The 22,824-nt window shown below is 44.1% G+C and overlaps 1 protein-coding gene across 5 annotated transcripts in view; it reads right to left on the bottom strand.

Annotated features, from left to right (window-relative positions):
- The window catches only part of LOC136855612 (cell growth regulator with RING finger domain protein 1-like), a 91,321-nt gene that overhangs the window by 66,166 nt on the left and 2,331 nt on the right, over positions 1-22,824 (bottom strand). For 4 of the 5 annotated variants that reach the window (XM_067132712.1, XM_067132715.1, XM_067132717.1 and 1 more), the window contains exon 2: positions 3,171-3,327. The exons of the other annotated variant lie outside the window; for it this stretch is intronic. In XM_067132712.1, coding sequence (XP_066988813.1) covers positions 3,171-3,280 — 110 coding nt within the window. In that variant the 5' untranslated portion in view covers positions 3,281-3,327. The remainder of the gene's footprint in view (positions 1-3,170; positions 3,328-22,824) is intronic. 5 annotated transcript variants of the gene reach the window in all.

Here is a 22,824-nt window from a genome sequence, read left to right as displayed (position 1 = left end):
CTATTAGAACCATGTTGGTGTTCCCGGTAGTCCTCAACCCTAGAGTACCCCCTTTAACAGCATACATGAATAGGTGTCCAACTTTAACCATAACGTCTACTGCCCAGGTTTGAGGGCCCAGAACTGGGGAGACATACAGCTGGAGACAATAATTCAGCTTTGTTGCAAAGAGGTCAATGAGGGGTTTGCCGAACACTCTCCAAATCACCTATAAACTACAGGGTTAAAGATCAAACATGGGAGACCACCTGTCTTGGACGATTTAACATGTCCACCAACCAGGAACCAACTGGGGCATTTCGACAATATTCTTCTGCACAGTCCAGAGGCTCAAGTCCTGGTGACGGATACCAAGGTTTCCGAATTCATACCCCCTGCCGTCTTATATGAGCCAGAGAAGACATGTCCAAGAAGACAGAAATTACTTAAATTCCACCTGGACAGCCAACAATTCCTTGCAATAAACGTGAAGATTCGCTTCTACTGGCGACCACACCCCGAAGCGACTTGGTTCGCAATAATCACACCCCCATCCTTGCCTGAGGCAACTAAATACTGTACAGTAAAAGGTCTGGTTTCAGGGACTCTAGAGATTTCCCTGCCAGAGGCAATGCTATGGACATCCACCAATGAAGGGAAAGGATCAGTTCTTGGCTTCACAGCTCCATCTCATGGTCTGGCTGAGTCTCTCTCTGTGCCAGCACCTCTCAAGTGCAGCTGAAGAGATATCATCCTAAGTTGAGCACTTGGAACTAACTTCACAGAAAATGCGGTCTACGCAATACAACCAGCATTAGCGGGCATGCTCCCTGAGGAGGATAATTCTCTCGTGATCAATAACAGATTGTCTACTCAAGCTTATGTCGGAAAACCTTGAACAGAACAGAATCAACCACTACACCCAGGTAGGTCACCCAATTGTGTAGGTTTCAGAGATGAGATGCAAACTTTATTAGTAAGCCTAGGGCTTTTGCTAAGCCCAGTACAGGCTCTCTTGCCCTCAGGCCATCCCCCTAGACTTCAAAAAGATAATCCAGTTGTCCTGGTACAGAAGTACTGTATCTTCACCCCTAATAAGTGAAACATTCATGAAGGGGACAGCACCCGAGTGAAAACTTGGGGCATAGAACTCTGCCTAAAACAAAGAGCTCGACATTGGCATGTCTTTCCCCAAAGACAGTGTGGTACTTCCTCAAAAGTTGGTGAATGGGGACACAAAAGTACGCATCTTTCATGTCCACTGTAAACACACATGTACCTTCTCCATGGCGGCTAAAGACCATGGGGGTTGACTCCATGGAAAAAAAGGGTACAGCTGGACACATGGGTTGAGCCTGTATACTGCACGTCTAGGACTGTCCAACCTCCCACTGCCTGGAACTAGGGACAGCCTGTTGTAAAAAAGCCCAGCAAAGTAGCTGGTACTTCCTCTAATGCTGCCTTCTCTAATGTAGAAAAGGCTTCCTGACTCATTACCTGTCTCTTCTCTAGGTTGCTCTGTATGACTGAAGGGTTAAGAGCTGATTGAAGAGGCAGTGAATTCCTGAAAGGAATGCAATAACCTTCCAAAAGAATGTCCTTTACCAGGGTATCTGCAATTAGCCTAAGTGTTACCACACCTGAGTGAAGTGGCCCACCCTGCACCCACAGGCACACAAGGGCTCGAAGAGCTAATCAGATGTATGAAATCTGGATCCTTGCTGCTACAAGGACACTTCTTCCCTCCCAAGACTGGAGAGGAGGACCAGGGGTAAGAGGTAGGACTGCCCAAAGTACATTTATAGGAAGAGGGAGAGGAGACTTCCCTTTAGTGGCCTGGGAATGGTGGAGAAAAGTATTATTTTGGTATTCTAACTTATTTCGATAGGGAAGATTGAGAAGAAGAATCCATATTGCCAAATACAAACCAAATTCCAGACGATCCAATTTGTTAACCAAGAAAAACAAACCCAAATGTCAAAGCACTTGTCTACGCATCCAACCGTTTTCCCGAACATGAGAGGAATGACAACCAAAACAGTCTCTGTCTTACCCCCACCCTCTAATAAGTGGGGGTAACTATTGGGAGCATTCGTTAATGACGTTTAAATTTTAACACTTGTTGAACCTGCACCAAATAGCAGCCGATGAAGCAAATGATAAGAGGGTAAGTTTCACCTCAAAAAACAATATACAGTATCACAGTAGACATCCTGCCCTACATCACTCACTAGAGGAAGAGTTAAAATGATGAAACAGTTCATATCTGCACCAAACTATATGAAATTATCTAACAAAAACATGCAACCCAACTGAATCCCTCTGCATGTAACCAGATGCACACTTTAGCACATACCTACCATGACCAGCAACAGATGCTATACTGCTTTGACATGTACCAATATGACTTTTGAAAGATGTGCAAGAGTACAGTCACCAACCTTACTTGTGAGCATTCAAGTTGCAAAGCTTCACAGATACGAACAGACAGGGTCACAAGTTTGAATTTTGATCTGCGCGCCTATTCTGCTAGTAAGAATTTTTGCAAATAACAGAAGGATACACGGAAGAAGAAGCATGTGCTCCTTTAACTCCTTCCCTAATTATCCCAAATATTCTCGTGACTAACTACCATGTACACTATTCTTATTACAATCATGAGAATACTTGTTCATACTAAAAAACATTCCTACTTATTTCTACCTTCCCAATTGAACTCATTCTATGATGAATTCCCATTTTCTATATTTCATCTCCCCATTGGAAACATTTAGTATGTATTTTTGTCAACAGATGGCAGTGTGCATTGTTTACTTTATGAACTTCCAAAGTCAGATGCTGCTCCTGCAAAATTCTCTCCAAGTCCATGACTTTCAAAGCATGGAAAAAATATTAAATTTTGAATGTTGCATGAATCTAAATTTTATTTTCTTCTTTTGACCTGTATCCAGCATCCAAAGTAATTCTTTATAATACTGCATCCCTAAAAATGCAGTGAAAATAGTAATCTATGACTCCTGAGTTAACTTGGGAATGTAAACATCAACAAAAATGATGCACTACATATTAAATACCACCTTACGAACGATTCAAGATGCAAACGAGTCTGAAACATAACACATTCATAAGTAGGGTGATGGCTGTATATGAACACAACTTAGGTTTCACTATATAACAGAGTAAAATCTTACCTTGATATAAAAACCACCATACATATCAAGCAGACAATAACACCCAGTGCAGAAAACAAGCTGGATATCTCAGCAGCGGTAATTAGCGCAGCAGTCAGTACAGCCACCATTATTGAAGCCCAAAATCTGAACAGTCGGTGAACAGTTCCACATACATCTATGAACAAAAATGAAAACCTATAAAAATTCACTGATCATAACATTTTCAACATTATTTTACTTATTAAATGGTACAATGATGTCATCAAGGAATCACATGCTTCTCTATTAACACTGCATACAATCAATTGTACTGTTCTACCATAGTGCTATATGCAATTACAGAACAGGTAAAGGTCCAACTCTGTCCTAAGCCATTCATAGCAGTAGGTGCTAGGGAAACTGCCTATGGGAAAATTGCCATTGGGAATATTTCCCATGGGTAAATTGCCATTACTGTCTGGGAAAGTTGCCATTGTGGGAAAATTGCCATACAGAAAACTGCCAGGTGGAAATTGCCATTTAATAAATACAATTTATAAAGAAAAAAAAAACTGAAAGGAAAAACCACTATCAAAACTTTACATGAATGTATTTAAAAGTTGCCATTTACTACTTATGTACAATTTACTGTATAAAATAATAATTTGAATGAAAAATCATTACTATTTAAAAGTAACCATTTACTACTTATTTAAATTTAAATAATTATTCTATAAATTTATATTTATAGAATAATTATTTGAATTAAAAATCATTACAATCAAAACTTTACTTGAATTTATTCAAAAAACTTTACTTGGCAATATTGATACACCAAAAAATATGCATATTATATATGACGTCCCTTAAATACAACATTTTATTATTACTGTCATAATTTGAAATAAAGTTGCCAAGTCAAACATGTACTTTTTGTGCATATGAAGTTATCACCTCTTTCCAGTTGGATTCTTTTTGTAATGTCCAAACCTTCTTCACTTTTCAAAACACTGATTAATTTAAATATATTAGGGTGACTATATTAGGAATTATGAAAGGCCTCAACATTTTTATGAGTACCAGGCAGGGTGTTCTCAAAACGGGAATAAACGTTCCAAATTTCAACCCAGAAAAGCTGTACGTTTCTTCTCCTGTTGTGTGGGGTTCCTCTTTCAATTCCTATATACGTATATTCAAAGTATGATAAAAATGCAAGCAGGATGTCGTTTTCATCAAAGCTCTCTTCAAAAGCAGATATGACATCTTGTGGTGGCACCAAATGCAAGTGTTGAAAAATGATATTTTAATGATAAAATAAAGTTTGTTCATACTTACCTGGCAGATATATATATAGCTGTAGTCTCTGAAGGTCCAGGCAAATTTCAAATTTATGGCTGCATAGTGCTCGGACCAGTGGATAGTACACATTTCCATAGCTAGTGCAGTCAGGACTCCATTCCCATTTTCTATTCAGATTTTCTAGCGCCGTGTCTCCACAGAGGAGGAGGGAGGGCTGTTATGGATATATATATCTGCCAGGTAGTATGAACAAACTTTATTTATCATTAAAATATCTGACACATTCAGACTTTCCTGCCAGATCATATATGTTGAATTACCACACCCTTTGGAGGGGTAGAGACAGCTTAAGAATAATGGAAAGCAATTTAAGAGATAAAATATTTTGGTTCCTTACACAATGCTTTCAGACTTTGACTGAGTGGTTGCTGTCACCCTAGCCTGCTTCTGCTTTGCTAGAGCCCCAGCAGGGTAAATGGGCCTATAAAGCTGGCGACTGCTAGATGATCTGTCAGTGTGTACAATGTGACTGAATACTTGGATCATAATACCAGGACAAGCGAGTATACCAACCACTAACCAGCACTTTAGATTTGTGTAAGGATTGGGAAGACTGAGCACCATCAATCGGCCATCAATATAAAAAACACAACAAAACACGAAGATTAAAAAGCCCACCTAAATAGGATTAGTAGGAGCAGAGCTACTGTTTGGCCCCAAGGTTGTAGCATAAAAAAGCAGCAAATAAGAGTCCCAGATAGCAATTTTCATAAGCTACCTTGGCATCTCTTAAGTAGTGTAGAGCCAAGCACTGATTCACTTCTCCAAAAGTGGCACTGATAATATCACTGTATGTATTCTCTGGAAAACTATGGAGGTAGCGACTGCCCTAACTTCATGGGCGTTCACTTTCAACAACTTAAGAAGAAGTTGGAGTAAATTACTTAACAGAATGAGCCTCCTTAATGACATTCCTAATGAAGAATGCCAACGCGTTCATACGACATGGGATTAACAGGATATTTGCAGTACCATGGTGTCCGAGGGACCTGCGCCAGGTCTGAGTCCTTCTGGAAATAAAACTTTAGCGCTCTAACAGGGCACAGAACTCTCTCAGGATTCTGTCCAGCTAGGTCAGTCAAACCTTGAATCTCAAACGATCTAGGCCAGGGATTAGAAGGCCTTTCATTCTTAGCCAAGAAAATAGGGGACAACGAGCAGACAGCATTGTGTCCCTTGAAGCCCACATGACGGCTGAAAGCCTGAACTTCACTCACTCTCTTCGCCGTCGCCAGAGCAATGAGGAAGACTGTCTTTCTAGTAACATCCCTTAGAGACGCTGAATGAATTGGCTCAAACGGACTGGCCATTAAAAACTTGAGGACAACATCCAAATTCCAAGTAGGGGGAATAGGCCGGGGAACTTTAGATGTTTCAAAAGATCTCAAGAGATCGTGGAGGTCCTTATTATTAGACAAATCCAGTCCTCTATGGCGGAAAACAGAGGAAAGCATGCTCCGATACCCCTTGATAGTTGGGACTGCCAACTTGAGTTTTTCTCTCAAAAGAAGGAAATCAGCTATTTGGCTCAAAGAGGTCGAGGAAGAGAAACTCCTTCTTTCTGCACCAACCTCTGAAGGTTGCCCACTTAAGCTTGATACACTTTGATGAAGGCTCTTCTGGCTCTAGCGATGGCCCGTGCCACTGTTGTAAGAAAACCACAAGCTCTGACCAATTTCTCGATAGTCTGAATGCAGTCAGGTTCAGAGCGAGAGGTTTTGATGGTATCTCGCGAGTGGGGTTGTTTGAGCAGATCTGCTCTCAAGGTAGACCTGGGAACGTCCACTAACCAGAAAGTCTCCGAAAACCATTGGTTCGAAAGGCCAAAAGCGGGGCGATGGCGTCATCCTTGTTCCTTGAGAGGCCGAGAACGCGAAGCCTCCCCAGAATTTTGAGCGGAGGAAGGCATAAACGTCCAGACCTGTCCAATCCCAGAGAAGGCATCTATCGCCACTGCCCTAGATTAGAACAGGGGGCAGTAGATGGGAAGCCTGCATGCGTTCTTGGTCGCGAAGAGATCCACGAGAGGACGACCCAAAGGACCAGAAGATGTGGCAAACCTCTGATGAAGAGTCCATTCCGTTGGAAGAAGTTGAGTGGCGCCGACTGAGCAGTCCTTTCGAACATTCTCTACCCTGCAACAAATCTTGTGAGGATTGTAATGTTGCGAGCTGAGCCCAGAGGAAATTTCTCGCCAAAGGCGAACAGGGAGCGAGAGTGTGTTCCGCCCTGTTTTTGAGAATGCGTAACGCCCGTGAAGTGTTGTCGAGTTCACTTGAACAACGTGATTGGCAACTAGGGCTGGGCGGAGGGCTAGAGTTGCTGCCAACTCTTTGATGTTGATATGCCCAGAAATCTGTTGCCCTTTCCAGGTTCCTGACACTTCCTTCCCTCCCAGTGTTGCTCCCCAACCCGCCAAAGAAGCGTCGGAAAACAACACTAGGTCGGGGCTCAGAAGCTTGAGAGAGATCCCTTTCCCAACTTCACAGGGTTGGAAGCCACCACTTGAGGAGTCTTTTATGGAGGAAGGATCCTTAATTCTTCTTCCAAGTCTTCTTGTTTTCTTCCAGTTCTCCAGCAGAAAGAACTGAAGAGGTCTGAGATGTAGCCTTCCTAGAGAAACAAACTTCTCCAGCGAGGAAATGGTCCCCAGCAGACTCATCCATTCCCTCACCGAGCATGTTTCCTTCTCCAAGAAGACCGCGACTTTTCGCAACAAAGAACTGCCTTTCTGGCGACGGAGGCGCTAGAAAAACCGCTAATTCATGAATCCCCAGATAAGCGATGGACTGAGAGGATCGGTTGCGATTTTCTACATTGATCAAGTCCCAGGGACTCCACTAGATCCAGAGTAAAATGAAGGTCCTCCAGACACCTTCGTGCTGAAGAAGCACGGATCAGCCAATCGTCTAGGTAGAGAGAGATCCTGACTCCCGAGAGGTGCAACCACCTCGCTATATTCTTCATGAAGAGTAAACACCCTCGGGGGCTATTATGCTGAGTCAAAGCAGAGAGCCCTGAATTGGTAAGTCTTGCCCAAGACAAAGCGGGATACTTCTTGGTCGCGGATGAATCGGGATGAAGTATGCATCTTGAAGGTCTAAGACACCATCAATCCCGGGACAGAGCTCCTAAGGAAATAGACTGAGACGTTTCCATCTTGAACTTGTCCTTCTGGACAAAGTGGTTTTCAGCCTGCTGACGTCCAAGACAGGTCTCCAGCCTTCTGGATGTTTCGGAACCAGAAACAGTCTGTTGTAAAATCCCGGGGATTTTGTGTCTAAGACTGGCTCCACTGCTCTCTTCTCGAGCATTTGGTCGAGAAGGTCGAACGGTATCTTCTGCTTGGCAGGGTGGTACTTGGGAGATAAATCTCTGGGGGTCGAAGACAAGTGGAGAGTCAGGAGAAAGAGATTAAAGTATCCTCTACTACTACTTGGAGGACAGAGTCTGCCTCCTCTCCAGAGCAGGCAAAATGAAGCCTGGCTCTACTGTCTGGAGGAGAAGCGAGGTCACTTACCGCCCCTCTTGGGGACGACCTTGCCTCTAGGAAAACCTCTGCCTCGAGGTGCGGGTTTGGAGAAACTACCCGTGGAAGAGCCTCCACGAAAGGGCTGCTTCTTTTTAGCCTGATGAGGCACAGAAGACGACGAAGAAGGTGCTGAGGGACGTTTAGAGGACCTGGAAAGGAGGTCTTGAGTGGCCTTCTCCTGAAGGCTGGAAGCGATATCCTTAACCAAGGTCTGGGGAAAGAATGAAGCTAGAAAGGTCACGAACTGAAGTTCTCCTTCTGAGAAGGAGAAACCGACTTCATAAAAAGAGACAGAACAATGCTCTCTTCTTTAAAAGAGCTGTGAAAACTTCGAAGTCAGATCTTCAGAGCCATCTCTGACGCCTTGTCCATACACCGCAAAACGCTGGACAGCTCCCCCAGACTAATAGAACTAGGGCTATTAGCCTTAGTGTGCAGAACGCCCAGACACCAGTCCAAAAAGTTAAAAACTTCCACTGTCTTGAAAAGTCCTTTGAGGTGGTGGTCCATTTCAGTAAGAGTCCAGGAAACCTTGGAAGAGGACAAGTGGGATCTCCTAGAGGCGTCCACAAGACTAGCGAAGTCCCCTTTAGAAGTAGAGGGAACTGACAAACCCATATCTTCCCCTGTGTCGTACCATACTCCGGATTTTCCCGACAAGCGAGAAGGAGGCAAAGCAAAAGAAGTCTTCCCTTGGTTCTTCCTAGTAGACATCCAGTCTTGAACTTTCTTAAAAGCCTTCTTGGTAGAGAAGGATTTCTTCATTTTAAGAAAGCCAGGAGATTTCGCCTGAGGCGAAGCCAACTGCGGCGGGGGCGGGGCTAACGAAGCGAACGTATCCGGAAATAAATCCTTAAACGAACCAAGTCGAGTCTGATAATCGGAAGAAGCAGAAGGAACTTGTTTCTCTTCGTCGAGGGTTCTGGCGGCAGGGTTCTAGCTCTTCCTCAGCTGGAGGATCAGGAGAGCGAGGAGAAGTAGTCCCGGAGTCGCTGATACGCCAGCGGACTTAACATGCTTGGAAGTAAGAGGCTAAATCTTGATGAGCCTGAACAGAAGAAACAGGAAGTTGGTCATCAAAGAAACTGCGGGCGTGGTAGCAACATCGGTATGATGAGGAAGAGATAACACGAGGAGGCGAGTGGCGTCCCTGGCAGCGCATCTCGTGAACTGACGCGGAAGAGCTTCTGAGGAGAGCGCGGCGTCCTGGGTGGCGCGCGGCGTGAGGCGCGGCGCGAGGCCCAGCGCGGCGCTCGAGCTTCGAGCATGGCGGCGCGCTCGGGAGGCGTCCGATCTTCAAGAGAAGAATTTCTTTAAAACCTTCGTGGCGCAAAGGCGAAGCTTCGGAGAAGCAGCAGGCGAAACGGCCAAGCGGGAGAGTGGAAGGCTAGACTTCTTCACAGGCAGATGCAAAATCTTTACGGCATTTGGCCTGGCCTTCCCTACGATCCATAAGAGAATCCAGTTGCTGTTGCATGCCTAACAAAATCTGGCAAGTAGGGGACACAGCTCTCTTAGCAGACGGACTGAATTTGCGAGAAGGCGAGCGGAGAGAAGGCTTCTTCTTTCCCAATGGAGAAAGGTCTCCCATCTTAGCGCGAGCAGCGTCAAACTTCTTCCGATGAGGGACTTCCTCGAAACTTTCAGGTGACGAGCGCAAAACGTCTAGAGGAAGAGGACGTGAAGCGTCCTCTCCTCTCAGGCTTCTCATGAGGGGTCGAGAGTCCAACCGAGCGCTCCAACCCCGACAAGGGGAGGACATGTCGGGCGAGGCGCATTCGCCCTTACATGGATGCGTGCCCGAGCACGTCCCTGGCAGCCTGGGTGGAGTCAACAGGACCTGCGAAGGGGCGTCAGATCGGAGGAGTCGTAACCTTCATGCGACTTTGCGACATGCCCTCTCCCGGGTCTTCAGGAGTTCGAGCAGAGGTCAGGCCTAGAAGCATTATGAAGATCGATCTGGCGCCCCCTCCGCAACACTAGGGTTAACACACACACACTACACTTTGGCTTGCAGGGCATTCACTTTGTTTTCAGAGCGTGAATAGACTCAAGAACTAGAGTCAGGCATTGCCTGCAACAACCTCAGGGCGAAGAGCAACACTAAGGGTTAGGACTACAAGCTACAGGGTTACTAACGTGAGAAAATCCTGACCGACCGTCCTGAAGCACTCCTGGAGGAAGACCTCCTCACCCTATCACGCTCAATTTACGCATATAGGATTAGGTACTTTATTTCCATTCTCCCTCCAGATAATCCCTCACATTCATTACAACGATTATCTGAGCATTCCATACCTCTACATTTCATACACCAAAGTGTGAGGGTCTACGAAGCCGATAGCCTCACCTTACACCCACTCAAGCTACACACTGCGATAGCTAGAGGAAGACATTATATAAAGAAAGTCAAGAGCCAAATTCAAAAACAGTCCAGAAAGCGTATGCCAAGTCACGAATCCAGAAGTCGATGCAAAACAACCAAAATACTCAAATGACAAAATATTGAAATCCAAAAGCGGAGGAACTGACAACAGGTGTTGACAGTCCGACAGAAGAAAAATCTGAATAGAAAATGGGAATGGTTCCTGATACCCGCGCTAGCGGCGGTGATAACCTGCCTGTCCGACCACTGCGTGTGCCATATCAGAGCTAAAATTCTGTCGGACCTTCAGAGACTACAGCTATATATATATCTGGCAGGTAAGTCTCGTGAACAAAATGTCGCATTTTCAAATTAAACTCTTTATCATTATGATATTGGTGTCGTGCTCCTAAGTCAGTAATTTTCCTGTACAGTGCTAGACCAAAACAAAACAGACAGCCATTACAAATAGCATTAGGAAAGACATGTTTTACTGCCAGTAAGAGGATTTTTTAAAATCACCTGTTACATGCTCAGGAGCACCACCAACAACTTCCTTGATTTTGTTGTAAACAGTTATGTAGGTAGCCTCTGTTTTGTTTGGCATAAGGGCAAAAACTCGAGGAATTGTTATATTTTCGATCTGAACAGTGAACTGTGAGAATTTGGTAATAAATTTCAGGAGCAATCTTGAATGTACTATCGACTGGCCAATTTTTGGACTGCTTAAGATCCTTCAGCTCTTCATTCAAAACAAAGATCAATATTCTATCGCCATCACTTATTCCAGAGTCATATTGAAGAAATCAGGCTCTGAAGAAAGATTTTGAAATTGCAATGGAATATCATAGCTGCTTCTACTTAGAAGGAACAGGTGAGAAATTGCACTCTCTTTGTCTCCAATTCCTAATATTTCTATTCACATGATGTAGATTTGGCAACTGAAAGCACACATTCTTCAAGACTGGTGGCAAATTCAGACACTAAGGAACGACCTGATTGATGAGAAGCCATTTCGGCTTTTATATCTCTTTGAGCTTGTTGAGCTTCAACTTCTAACTTTGCTTGATGAGTATATAGTACAGTATATGGTTATTTACATTCTTTAAAATTTCAAAACTACCATTCTGTGAGTTTGTGTGTACTCTAGCTCTGCAACCTTTACATTTTCTTTCCTTGCACTCCCAATACAGCACAGTACCACTCAGAGGTACATGTACTGGAAATCATCGACCAGATTATCTTTTCATCTCTCACTTTTTATAACAGACAACATAATGGGCTAAAAAGACTTAAAAATAACAAATTCAAAAGAAGCTATAAGAATACTGACTGTTGATATGGTTGATAATGTAAGACTTTCTTCTTTTGGAAAATTTAAAAGACTGTCTGCTAATTTGTAAGATGATAATCTAAAAGTAAATAGGCAGTTTTCTCCTTGTAGTTCATAACTTACAAGACATGCTTGCTAATTTGTAAGATGACAGTTGAAAAGTAAATGGGCAATTGATAGTACTGTAATGGTTTTTCTTTTCCATCATCGTTTCAAAATATGACAGCAATAATAAAATTATATTTAAGGGTTATCGCATATAATAAGCATATTTTTTAGGTGTGTCAACATTTCCAAGTAAAGTTTTTCAATAAATTCAAATAAAGTTTTGACTGTAATGATTTTTAAATCAAATAATTATTTTATAAATTGTATATACGTAGTAAATGAATACTTTAAATAAATTCACGAAGTTTTGATAGCAAAGGTTTTTCCTTTCAATCCTTTTTTTCTTTATAAATATGATATTTTTATGATAAAATAAAGTTTTGTACATACTTGCCAGCAGATATATACTTAGCTATAGTCTCCGGCGTTCCGACAGAAATTCAAATTCATGACTGCTGCTGATGAGTAGGTCAGGTGATCTACCATACCCGCCGCTGGGTGGCGGGAATAGGAACCATTCCCGTTTTCATGTCAGATTTTCTCTTCCACCTGTCTCCTGAGGGGAGGCTGGGCGGGCCATTAATTGTATATATCTGCCGGGTAAGTATGTACAAAACTTTATTTTATCATAAAAATATCATTTTTGTACATGCAACTTACCGTCGAATGCCCTATGCTGATTGGCACCCTTGGAGGAGGGCAAGAGACAGCTAATAACTAAAAAACAGGAAACAACATATGTTGTAGGAAAAAACAAAAACCATGGTTCTTACCTGATTGGGCAGAAGACTTCATGGATACTGTCTATGAGTCTGCATGCCTCAAGAGCTTCAGCGAGGAAGTGACCTAAGACTGACAGCCCTTCTGGATCATATCAATGGGGAAAGACCCACTTACATGATAGAGCCTATTATGGATCGTGCCAATGGGGATTAACCCACTTACAAGACAGAGCCCTCTACCTGAATCATATCAATGGGGGCTATCCCTCTTACATGACAGAGCTAGGTAATAAAACTACAAGGAGCTAACAACCAAAACCGACCACCTGACCAAGCCTAACCTTGTTAGTAATACGAGATGAAAAAGAGAGAGACCTTCAACACTCTCTTTCAACCGACCATAAAAAACACAACAAACAATTAAAAAAAAAAAAAAAAAAAAAACACTAGATTAAATAGGATTAGCTTCAGCTCCTTGACCCAGCACCGAATCCGCGGATCACGTGGCTCCTAGAGAAGCACTTCTCATATGTCACCTGAACATCTCTCAAATAATGAGAAGCAAACACTGAGTTACATCTCCAGTATGTAGAGTCCACAATAGACTGGAGGGACCAAGACTTGTGGAAAGCCAGAGAAGTAGCTATGGCTCTCACCTCATGAGCATTAACTCTTAGGAGCTGAAAATGTTCGTCTTTGCATGAAAGATGAGCCTCTTTGATAATATCCTTAATGAAGAAAGCCTGGGCATTCTTGGAAATTGCTCTTGAAGGATCCTTGACCGAGCACCAAAGACTTTCGGAGTTACCTCTGAGCTGTTTCTTTCTCTCCAAATAATATCTGAGACTTCTTACTGGACAGAGTGTGTGTTCTAGCTCCTGTCCTGAAAGATCGAGGAGAGTCTTGACCTCAAAACTCCTAGGCCAAGGTTTTGAAGGGTTCTCGTTCTTTGCTAAGAAGAGAGGCTGAAAGGAGCAGATCGCAGAGTCCTTCTTAAAGCCTACAGAACCTTCCAAAGCTTGTAATTCGCTCAATCTTTGAAACAAAATGAAAAGAAACAGCGATTTTCTGGTTAAATCCTGAAAGAGGCAGATCTAGGAGGCTCAAACTTGTTCGACATTAGGAATTTTAGGACCACGTCCCAGAATTCAGCTGGGAGGAGTCTAGGGGACTTATTTTAGGATCAAAAGACCTTATAAGGTCGTGAAAGGTGCTATTATCAGAGATGTTCAGACCTCTGTGTCTAAAGACTGATGACAGCATGCTCCGATAATACTTATGGTGAAACCGCCAGGTTACACTGCTCCCTTAGGTAAAGAAGGAAATCCGCTATTTCCATTACAGAGGTACTGGAAGAGGACACTTTCTCAGATCGACACCATCTCCTAAAGACTTCCCACTTCGACTGGTAGAGGCGCAAGGTAGAAGATCTTCTGGCTCTGGCGATAGCCTTCGCAGCCTTGCGCGAAAATCCCTTCGCTCTAACCAGTCCTTCGACAGTCTAGAAATGATTAGGTTTAGAGCGGGAGAAGGTTCTTGTGATATCTGTCAGTGGGGCTGTTTGAGAAGATCGCTCCTTAGAGGAGGCGACCTGGAGCAAGTCTATCATCCATTCAGTACCTCTGTGAACCAGTCCCGTGAAGGCCAAAAGGGAGCGATCAGGGTGAGCTTGGTGCCCTTCGAAGAAATGAACTTTCTTATTACTTCCCCTATTATCTTGAACGGGGGAAAAGCGTAGCCGTCTAGACCGTCCCAATTTAGGAGAAGGCCGTCTATTGCTACTGCTCTGGGGTCCGAGATTGGGGAGCAGTAGTTCTCCAACCTCTTGTTCCAGTGGGTGGCGAAGAGGTCTATATGAGGTCTCCCCCACAGGAACCACAGCCTTTCGCAAACCTCCTGATGAAGAGACCATTCTGTAGGAAGAACCTGGTCCTTCCTGCTGAGCAGATCTGCTCTCACATTTCTTTCTCCCTGAACAAATCTGGTGAGGAGAACGATGTTTCTCTCCCCCGCCCATAAAAGAAGGTTCCTTGCTGCAATGTACAGGGAGAAGAATCGTCCCTCCTTGCTTCCTGATATAAGCCAGGGCTGTGGTGTTGTCGGAATTGATCAGAACTACTGATCCCTTGACCAGAAGTTCGAAGCGGGCAAGAGCCAGATGAATGGCTACTAGCTCTTTCATGTTGATGTGCCAGGACCTCTGATCCGTGTCCCAGGTGCTGACACTTCTTCGAGCCCAGTGTCGGCTCCCCAACCCGACTCCGGCGCGTCTGAGAACAGCACTAGGCGGGCTCGGCGGTTGCAGAGGAATTCCTAGACCGCTGAGGGTCTAACCGCAACGGAGATGTTCCTTGACCTGACCAAAGTCTGGAAGGAATCCGACAACTCCTGGGACTTCCGATCCCAAGATTTTCAGGAAGAAGAATTGAAGGTCTGAGGTGAAGCCTTCCTAGAGAAGCGAACTGTTCCAGCGTGGTCCCAGCAGACTCATCCATTCCTCGCCGAACAACTGTCTTTCTCTAGAAGTCTGTCACCTTTGAAATAGCGTTCCCTTCTTTCCAGGGGCATTTCGAGAGCAGTCCATCTGAATCCCCAGGTAGACAATTTCCTGCTGAGGAATCATCTGAGACTTCGGGGTTTTACAAGAAGTCTAGAGACTGGACTAGGTTTTGCGTGCGAGAAAGGTCCTTCCAGATAACGGTTCTTCGAATTGGACCGAATTAGCCAGTCGTCGAGATACAAGGAAATCCTTACTCCCTCCAAGTGCAACCAGTGAGCTACATTCCTGAGAATGGTCGTGAACACTTGGGGAGCTGTGGAAAGTCCGAAGCACAGAGCCCTGAACTGAAAAGTTCTGCCGTCTACCATGAACCTCAGGAACTTCCTTGAGGAGGGATGGATGGGAACGTGGAAGTAAGCATCCTGAAGGTCCAGGGACACCATCAATCTCTGGCCGAAGGCGACAGAACTGAAGGCATAGTCTCCATAGAGAACTTCTTCTTTGTGAGCGAGTTCAGGGAGCTCACGTCCAAAAGACAGGTCTCCACCCCCGAAGATTTTGGCACAAGAAAAGAAGAGCGAGTTGTAAAATCCGGAGTGAAGATCTTATTGCAGTTCTATGGCAGCCTTTTGAAGCATTTGTTCGGCCCGGCTAGCAGAAGGGGCTTTGCCTCGCACAGGATCCTTGTATCTACGCCGATGCTCCCTCGAGTTGTTGTCAAGGGAGGTTTCGAAAAGAAGGGAATGAGGTACGCCTTCCTCAAAACAGAGAGGGACCATTCGTCCGCTCCCTTCTGTGCCCAGGCTTCGGCGCAAAATCTAGAAGTCTGGCACCTACTGGAGTCTGGAGGACTTGCTTTTCACTTGGACTTCCTGGAAGGGAGTCCTGAAGGTCTAGATCTTCTTTCAGGTCTACGCCTTCTAATAGACCTGGATACACGAAAGGGCTCCTGAAAGGGGGTCTTCTCCTTCTTAGCAAGAGGAGCAGTCGGTCTCATCCTCTTTGAAGACTGAGCCAGTAGATCCTGAGAAGCCTTCTCAGACAAAGAACGAGAGACCTCCTTCACAGTCTCTTGTGGGAAAAGATGGCTAGATAAAGGAGCGTACAAGAGGGAAGACCTCTGGGTAGGAGACAGTTTGAGGAAAGCACTGAATACTGACCTCTTCTTAAGCAGGCCAGTGCCGAACAGGGAAGCGATCTCCATCGAGCCGTCCTTCACAGCTTTGTCCAAACAAGACAACACACTGCTGAGGTCCTCCATACTGACTGAATCCTCTTCAAGACTTCTCTTGGCTAAGGCCCCAAGAGACCAGTCCATGAAGTTGAAAACTTCCAGCACGCGGAAAAGGCCCTTGAGGAAATGGTCAGTGCATAAAGTCCCCAAGAAGCCTTGGCCGAATTGAGGGAGAGTCTTCTGGAAGAATCCACAAGAGAAGAAAAATCAGAGCCAGCAGAAGAGGGGAGAGCTAACCCCATCGGCTCCCTGGTTTCGTACCACATACCCGCTCTTCCCGAAAGCCTGGAGGGAGGCAAGGAGAAGACAGTCTTGCCGGCATCTTTCTTTGAGAAGAGCCACTCCGAATCCTTTAAGGCTTTCTTCATGGAGATCGTCGGACATCTTGACTAAAGAGGAAGATTTCGAGGGCCTGGTGCTCGAGGCATGGAACCCGGAGGAGGGGAGGAGAAGCAGGCTTGAGGGAATCTCCATACTCCTGAACCAGAAGAGCTGTCAACCTCTTGTAATCTGAAATGGTGATATCTTTTGGGGATTCGTCCTCGATAACGCCTCCAGGCCGAGGAGGAGGAGAGCACGTCTAGCAGCAGAAGGGCATTTGCCAGGAAGCGCCTGGAAGGAGAGGGCCTTTGTCCACTGGAACCGAAGATCGGAGAAGCGCCGCAAGATGACTGGCGCCTACCAGGAGAAGAAGCTCGAACTGAAGAGGAACCCTTGCAGGGAGAGGGCGCCTAACAGGCGAGAAGGAGGCTGGAGAGAACTCTACGAGGGAGAGAGCGAGAGAGCGTTTGACTTTGGGATATCTCCAACAGAGGAGAAGACCCGGCGGCAGCGGCGCGGCGCCTGGGTGAGCTATCAGGCGAAGAGCCGAGGAGAGGCGCCTACCAGGAAGAGGGCGCCTACCAGGAGAAGCGCCTAACAGGGAGGGCGCCCTACGAGAGGCGCCACAGGAGAGGCGCCAGGCGGAGAGGCGCCTGCAAGGAGAGGAGCGCCTACCAGGAGAGGAGAGCCTGGAAGGAGAGGAGAGCCTGCTGCTGGAGGGGCGCTTAACAGGAGAAGAACGCTTCAAAGAAGACGATTTGCTGGGAGAAGAGTGTCTCTTGGAGGACTTGATCGGAAGAGAGGTATCCTTCCGACGAGAGGAGCTCTTTGATAAAGAGCCAGCAAGAGCAGCGAGTTGAGCCTGGAGCCTGGATCTGTTTGGTGGACTCCTGAACACCAGAAGAAGGAGGGGAGATCTCTGAGTTCTCTTCTTAGAAACAGGAAGAACCTTCAGGGGAAGCGCTCAGGGCTAGAGTCTAATGCGTCTCCTCTAGGAGCCTTCCAAGTCCTCTTCAAAGGACGCGACTCCTCAGCCGAACTCCAACCACGTTTAGGAGACGAAGAAGCAGAAGATGAGAAACACTTCTTTAAGATCCCTTTTCTACGGCGATCTAAGGCAGCCTGGGACGTCAACAGGCGCTGCGAGGACGCCTGACCGTTAGGGCGCTCTTCATCCCCTTGCGGCTGTCGACATTCCTCCTCCACTGGTCTGGGGTTTGGAAGAGGTCTAGGCCTAGGGAGAGCGTCACCGGAGCGGTCAGAGCGCCCCCTCCACTACACTGGGGACACTACACACATCACTATCACTTCTCACTTTCTTTTCCTCCAACGCACGCATCTGCAACTGCATCTTGCGGATCGTAGCCTTCATTGCAGCCATCTCCGACGACGAATCCACAGGTTCGACGAAGGGAGAAGGAGCTGAAACAACTGGAGTGACAGGAGAATCTGGAAGAGTGTTAGGTTCTAAATCTACCTCCTTGGAAAGAGACCTACTAGAGCTTCTAGAAGAAGCCTTCCTAACTCTGTCCTTCTCCAACTTGCGTACATACGAGTTCAAAGCCTTCCATTCCAGTTCAGTGAGACTCTCACATTCAACACACGTGTTCTCAATAGAGCAATCATTCTCCCTACACCTCGAACACACAGTATGAGGATCTACCGAAGCTTTCGGTAGTCTCACCTTACAATCAGACCTAACACACACACGAAACACGATTGCAATACTCTGGTCAGACATTCTTTAAAAGAAAATACAAAGCCAAAATCAAAAAACAGTCCTAGCGTATGCCAAGCCAAAGATCCAATACGTCACCAAGGTCAGTCCAAAATAATCCTCAGCTTAAGCGAAAAATGAAAGTCTAAGCAGAAGGAACCGAACAACAGATATTTGCCGGAACCAGCGACAGAGAAAATCTGACATGGCAGGGAATGGTTCTATTCCGCCACACCCAGCGGCGGGTATGGTAGATCACCTGACCTACCTGTGCGTGTGCCTTGAGAATTTAATTTCTGTCGGGGCATTAGGAGACTATAGCTAAGTATATATCTGGCGGGTAGTTGCATGTACAAAATGTACTTATTAAATGGAAAATTTCTGATTGGCAGTTTTCTCCATGGCAATTATCCCACAATGGCAATTTTCCCATAAGGGCAATTTACCGACGGGAAATATTCCCAATAGCAATTTTCCTGTCACGACAGCAGTAAATGACCATTGGCTGCAATTATCATTACCATTATCATTACCTGTTCACTGGCATGACTACTCTCCAATATTCTTGCCATAGCATCACCTTTTATTTAACCTTTAAGGTTACAACAATGTTTCATCAGTGGTATTTTACTTTCCTTTTTCATCAGTATGACTTGGATTAGATTATATTACAGCAATTTAATATACTTGCACATTTGCCTCAACATCAGTAAAGTTTTTCTTTTGTTACATATTATTTTACACAGCAGTTATACTGCACTATGCATTTAAATAATGTGCAGTTCATTTCTAATCTGTGTTCTCCTTTGGCTACCCTTATTCAATATTTCTTTGGAAATTCCCGTGGTTATCAGGTTGATTTGATTATACAAATCTATTCCTTTACACTCTGTCTGAAGATGATCTGAAGAATGAAAGGTACTTTGGTAAATTTGGTAAAATGACAAATTTTTAAAGTAATTTGTGTTTTTCCTAACTACAAACCTGAGGTCTTTAATAAGGGATTTACTTTCACCACAAGCTGGAGCCAGCCATTTAACTTAAAACAAGGTGGAAATCGGTAGTCAGCTACCGACAGAAGGGGGGGGGGAAAAATCCCCTCAATCCAGATGGTACGCATTCACTTTACCTTTTGGCCCAGGAAGCAGAATGAGGGGTGGCTTGAGGTGAGTCATTTGTGTAAAGGCCTCAGGTTTGTATGTTACGAAAAATGACATTTTTATGATAAAATAAAGTTTTATATATACTTACCAGGTAATTACAGCTACTGGTTCCCTAACCTACAGCAGCTTAAAAATTCAAAATTCGCGTGGTGGCGCTACTATCGTTAGTTTGTAGGTGACAAGGTCCCACCCACCATCTGGGACTCAAGGACACAACCCAGAGGAGAGCTCAATTCATTTTATGCTCTAATGTCCACGCAAGGGGAGGAGGGAGGGCTCCGGTCATGTAATTACTTGGTAAGTATATATAAAACTTTATTTTATCATAAAAATGTCATTTTTAAGTAACTTACCAAGTAATTATATAGCTGATTCCACATTGTTAGGGGGTAGGAAAAAGTATGGATATATTCTACTCCAAAGCATTAAATAAGTAATGAATTTGAAATAGAAAGGTTGCTAACATTGAATAAATGTTTGTTGTTTCCTTACCTGTTGAGAGAGCTGCTGCAGGTAGGTACTACCTCTGGTCGTCGCTTCTCTCAACTTGTAGTGGACATGGCAGTGTAGCCAAGGGTCCTTCATTAGTAGAACTTTGCAGTGGAGGGCATTTTACATTGTATTGAATCTGAGTATGTAACTACTATCACCTACACCACAGAATAAAATCATAACGCAACTAGTGAAGAATTTTCCACCAGAAGAGGTTGGTTTAACCACTTCAAGGCTCGTGCAAATTTGCACAATGTGAAGTTACAAGGTGAAGCTGCTAGTGCTGATAGCATAGCAGAAGAACGTTTTCCTAGTGGTTTGGCTGAAATAATTAGGGAAGGTGGTTACACTGCTGACCAGGTATTTAATGTAGATGAGACAGGGTTATTTTGGAAAAGAATGCCAAACCGTACGTACCTTTCCAAGGAGAAGTCAGCACCAGGCCATAAAGTTGGTAAGGAGAGACTGACTTTACTCTTTGGGGCTAATGCTAGCGGTGATTTAAAGCTTATGCCCTTACTAGTGTATCTGGCAGAAAATCCCAGGGCTTTTAAGGGTATTTTCAAGAGTCAACTCCCTGTCATTCAGAATCCAACAAGAAGGCTTGGGTTACCTTGATGGTCTTTGAGGACTGGTTTAATGACCACTTTGTACCAGCAGCAGATAGGTATTGTGCCTTGAAGGGTCTGCCTTTTAAGGTCCTGCTTGTTTTAGACAATGTACCTGGTCATCCTGCGAATCTACGTAACATGCACCCTAATGTGAAGGTGGTGTATCTTCCATCAAATACTACATCCCTCATACAGCCGATGGACCAGGGAGTCATTGTTAACTTCAAGGCATACTACCTCAGGAGAACAACACACTGCTTTAAGGGCCATTGAAGGTAACAAGGAGTTGACTCTGAAGCAATTTTGGAAAGCCTACATCAGTTTCCAGAGGCTTGAGCAGGCAGAGGATGTAGACTGTGACAAGGAAAATCTTTGGGCTAAGCAAGAGGCTGAAATTAGACTTGGAAGCTGAGGATGGCACTGAGCTGCTGGCATCCCATGGAAAGGAATTGTCATCAGAGGACCTCAATGAGCTGGAGAAGTATATGATTGAGGAGGAGGAAGAGGTCCCAGACCCAAAGCTCAGAGCATTAACTGCCAAGGGCTTGTCAGAGGGTTTTGCTCATCTGGAAAGAGCTTTGGCATGTTCTGGGCCTGCGGACCCTAACATTGCAAGGTATGAGAAGGTTCAAAGAGGGATAATGGACTGTGTAACTTTCTACAAGGAGACATTGAAAGAGAAGCAGATGAAGAAAAGTGTGCAGTCTAGGCTAGACACTTTCTTCAAGTAGTCTCCAGCACCACCTGCCACTCCTAGTGTAGGTAAGGAATTCTCAACTTTATCTGTTTTGTTTACTGCTGTAATATAAAATTTATTATAAATTGTAACAAATTTTATAAAACTGTTAGTGTACTGTACTGCAGTTTATATTTACTGTACATACACAGCATAACCCAATAATTCTTATCATCTGTATCATTGCAGAATTGATGCCCAATCCAGATTCCCCTGGACCTGAACTTGAATCTGAACCTGAACCTGTACCCTCCCCAGCATCATTTTCAGCTCCATCAGGTAAGGAATTCTTAACTGTTTCATTTTTATCATTTTCATGCATTAAATTGTTTGTACATACTGTACTGTAAAAATTTCATATTTACTGTTGTATAACCTAATTTTTTTCATTATGTATCATTCCAGATCTCTTTGGTAGTGATGACAGCCCTGACTCCCCTGAAGAATTCTAAGGTTTTGAAGCTGCAGAGCCTGTCTCCTCTCCAACTTCATCAGATAGGAATTCTTAACTTTTTTTTTAATGTTTTATAAATTGTTATAAATGTTACAAAAAGTGTACTGCACTACACCCACCTGTACAGTACTGCTTTAGTATGTGCTGTAACTTTACATAATTTTATATCATTATCATTCCAGATCCACATGTCATAGCCTCCTTCTGGCCCAACTCAGCTGAACCTGTCTCCTATCCAGCTCCATCAGGTAAGGATTTCATAACTGTTTTTTTTTTTCTTTCAAATCACTTTATAAAATTGTATAGCATATTGCATACATACCCCTGTACTGCAGTACTGTACAGTAATTTTTATCTTTTATCATTCCAAAAATGACAGGTGTCCCCTGCTCAAATCCACATTCACCTGCACCAGTAGTAGCAACTGCACCCATTTCATGTCCACCAGGTAAGGAATTCTTAACTTTTTAAAAATTTGTATTAATGTATATTGTTTTAAATTGTGTTATTATACTTAAAATAAATACTACTGTGTACAGTATTTATTACTCACTGTAGTACTGTACATATCATTTTTATCTTTTTCATTCCAGACTCCTAAGCACCTGCAGATTCCACACCACAGCCCACCTGTTCTCGTATACTGTACCATATGCCCATCCCAGTAAGAAAGCCAACCACTAGAATGTGGTAAGAACACTTTTTATTTTATAAACTGTTAAAAATTTTATAAAACACTAGAATATTTATACCTCTAATCTTTATAATGTACATTATCATTCCAGACTGACAAGCATCTTTACCCTGACCTCTACTGTAACTGTACATACCCTTCCTTGTAGCCTACATCTTTCAAATCACTAAAGGTATGGAATTCTCAACTGTTTTTAATGTTATAAATTGTTATCTGTCCAGTACATTTGATAAAATATAAAGTAATTTACTGTACAGCTTTATTCTAATATTCCAGACTGCCCAGCACCTTTACTTGAGCTCCCTCCTCCTAGCCTACATCTTTTAAAAATCACTGAAATTAGGTAAGGAAT

Source organism: Macrobrachium rosenbergii, chromosome 32 (genome assembly GCF_040412425.1).
Source record: "Macrobrachium rosenbergii isolate ZJJX-2024 chromosome 32, ASM4041242v1, whole genome shotgun sequence".
Classification (NCBI taxonomy): Eukaryota; Metazoa; Arthropoda; class Malacostraca; order Decapoda; family Palaemonidae; genus Macrobrachium; species Macrobrachium rosenbergii.
The sequence above is the reverse complement of the archived record's forward strand: the minus strand, read 5'-3'. Positions and strand labels throughout refer to the sequence as shown.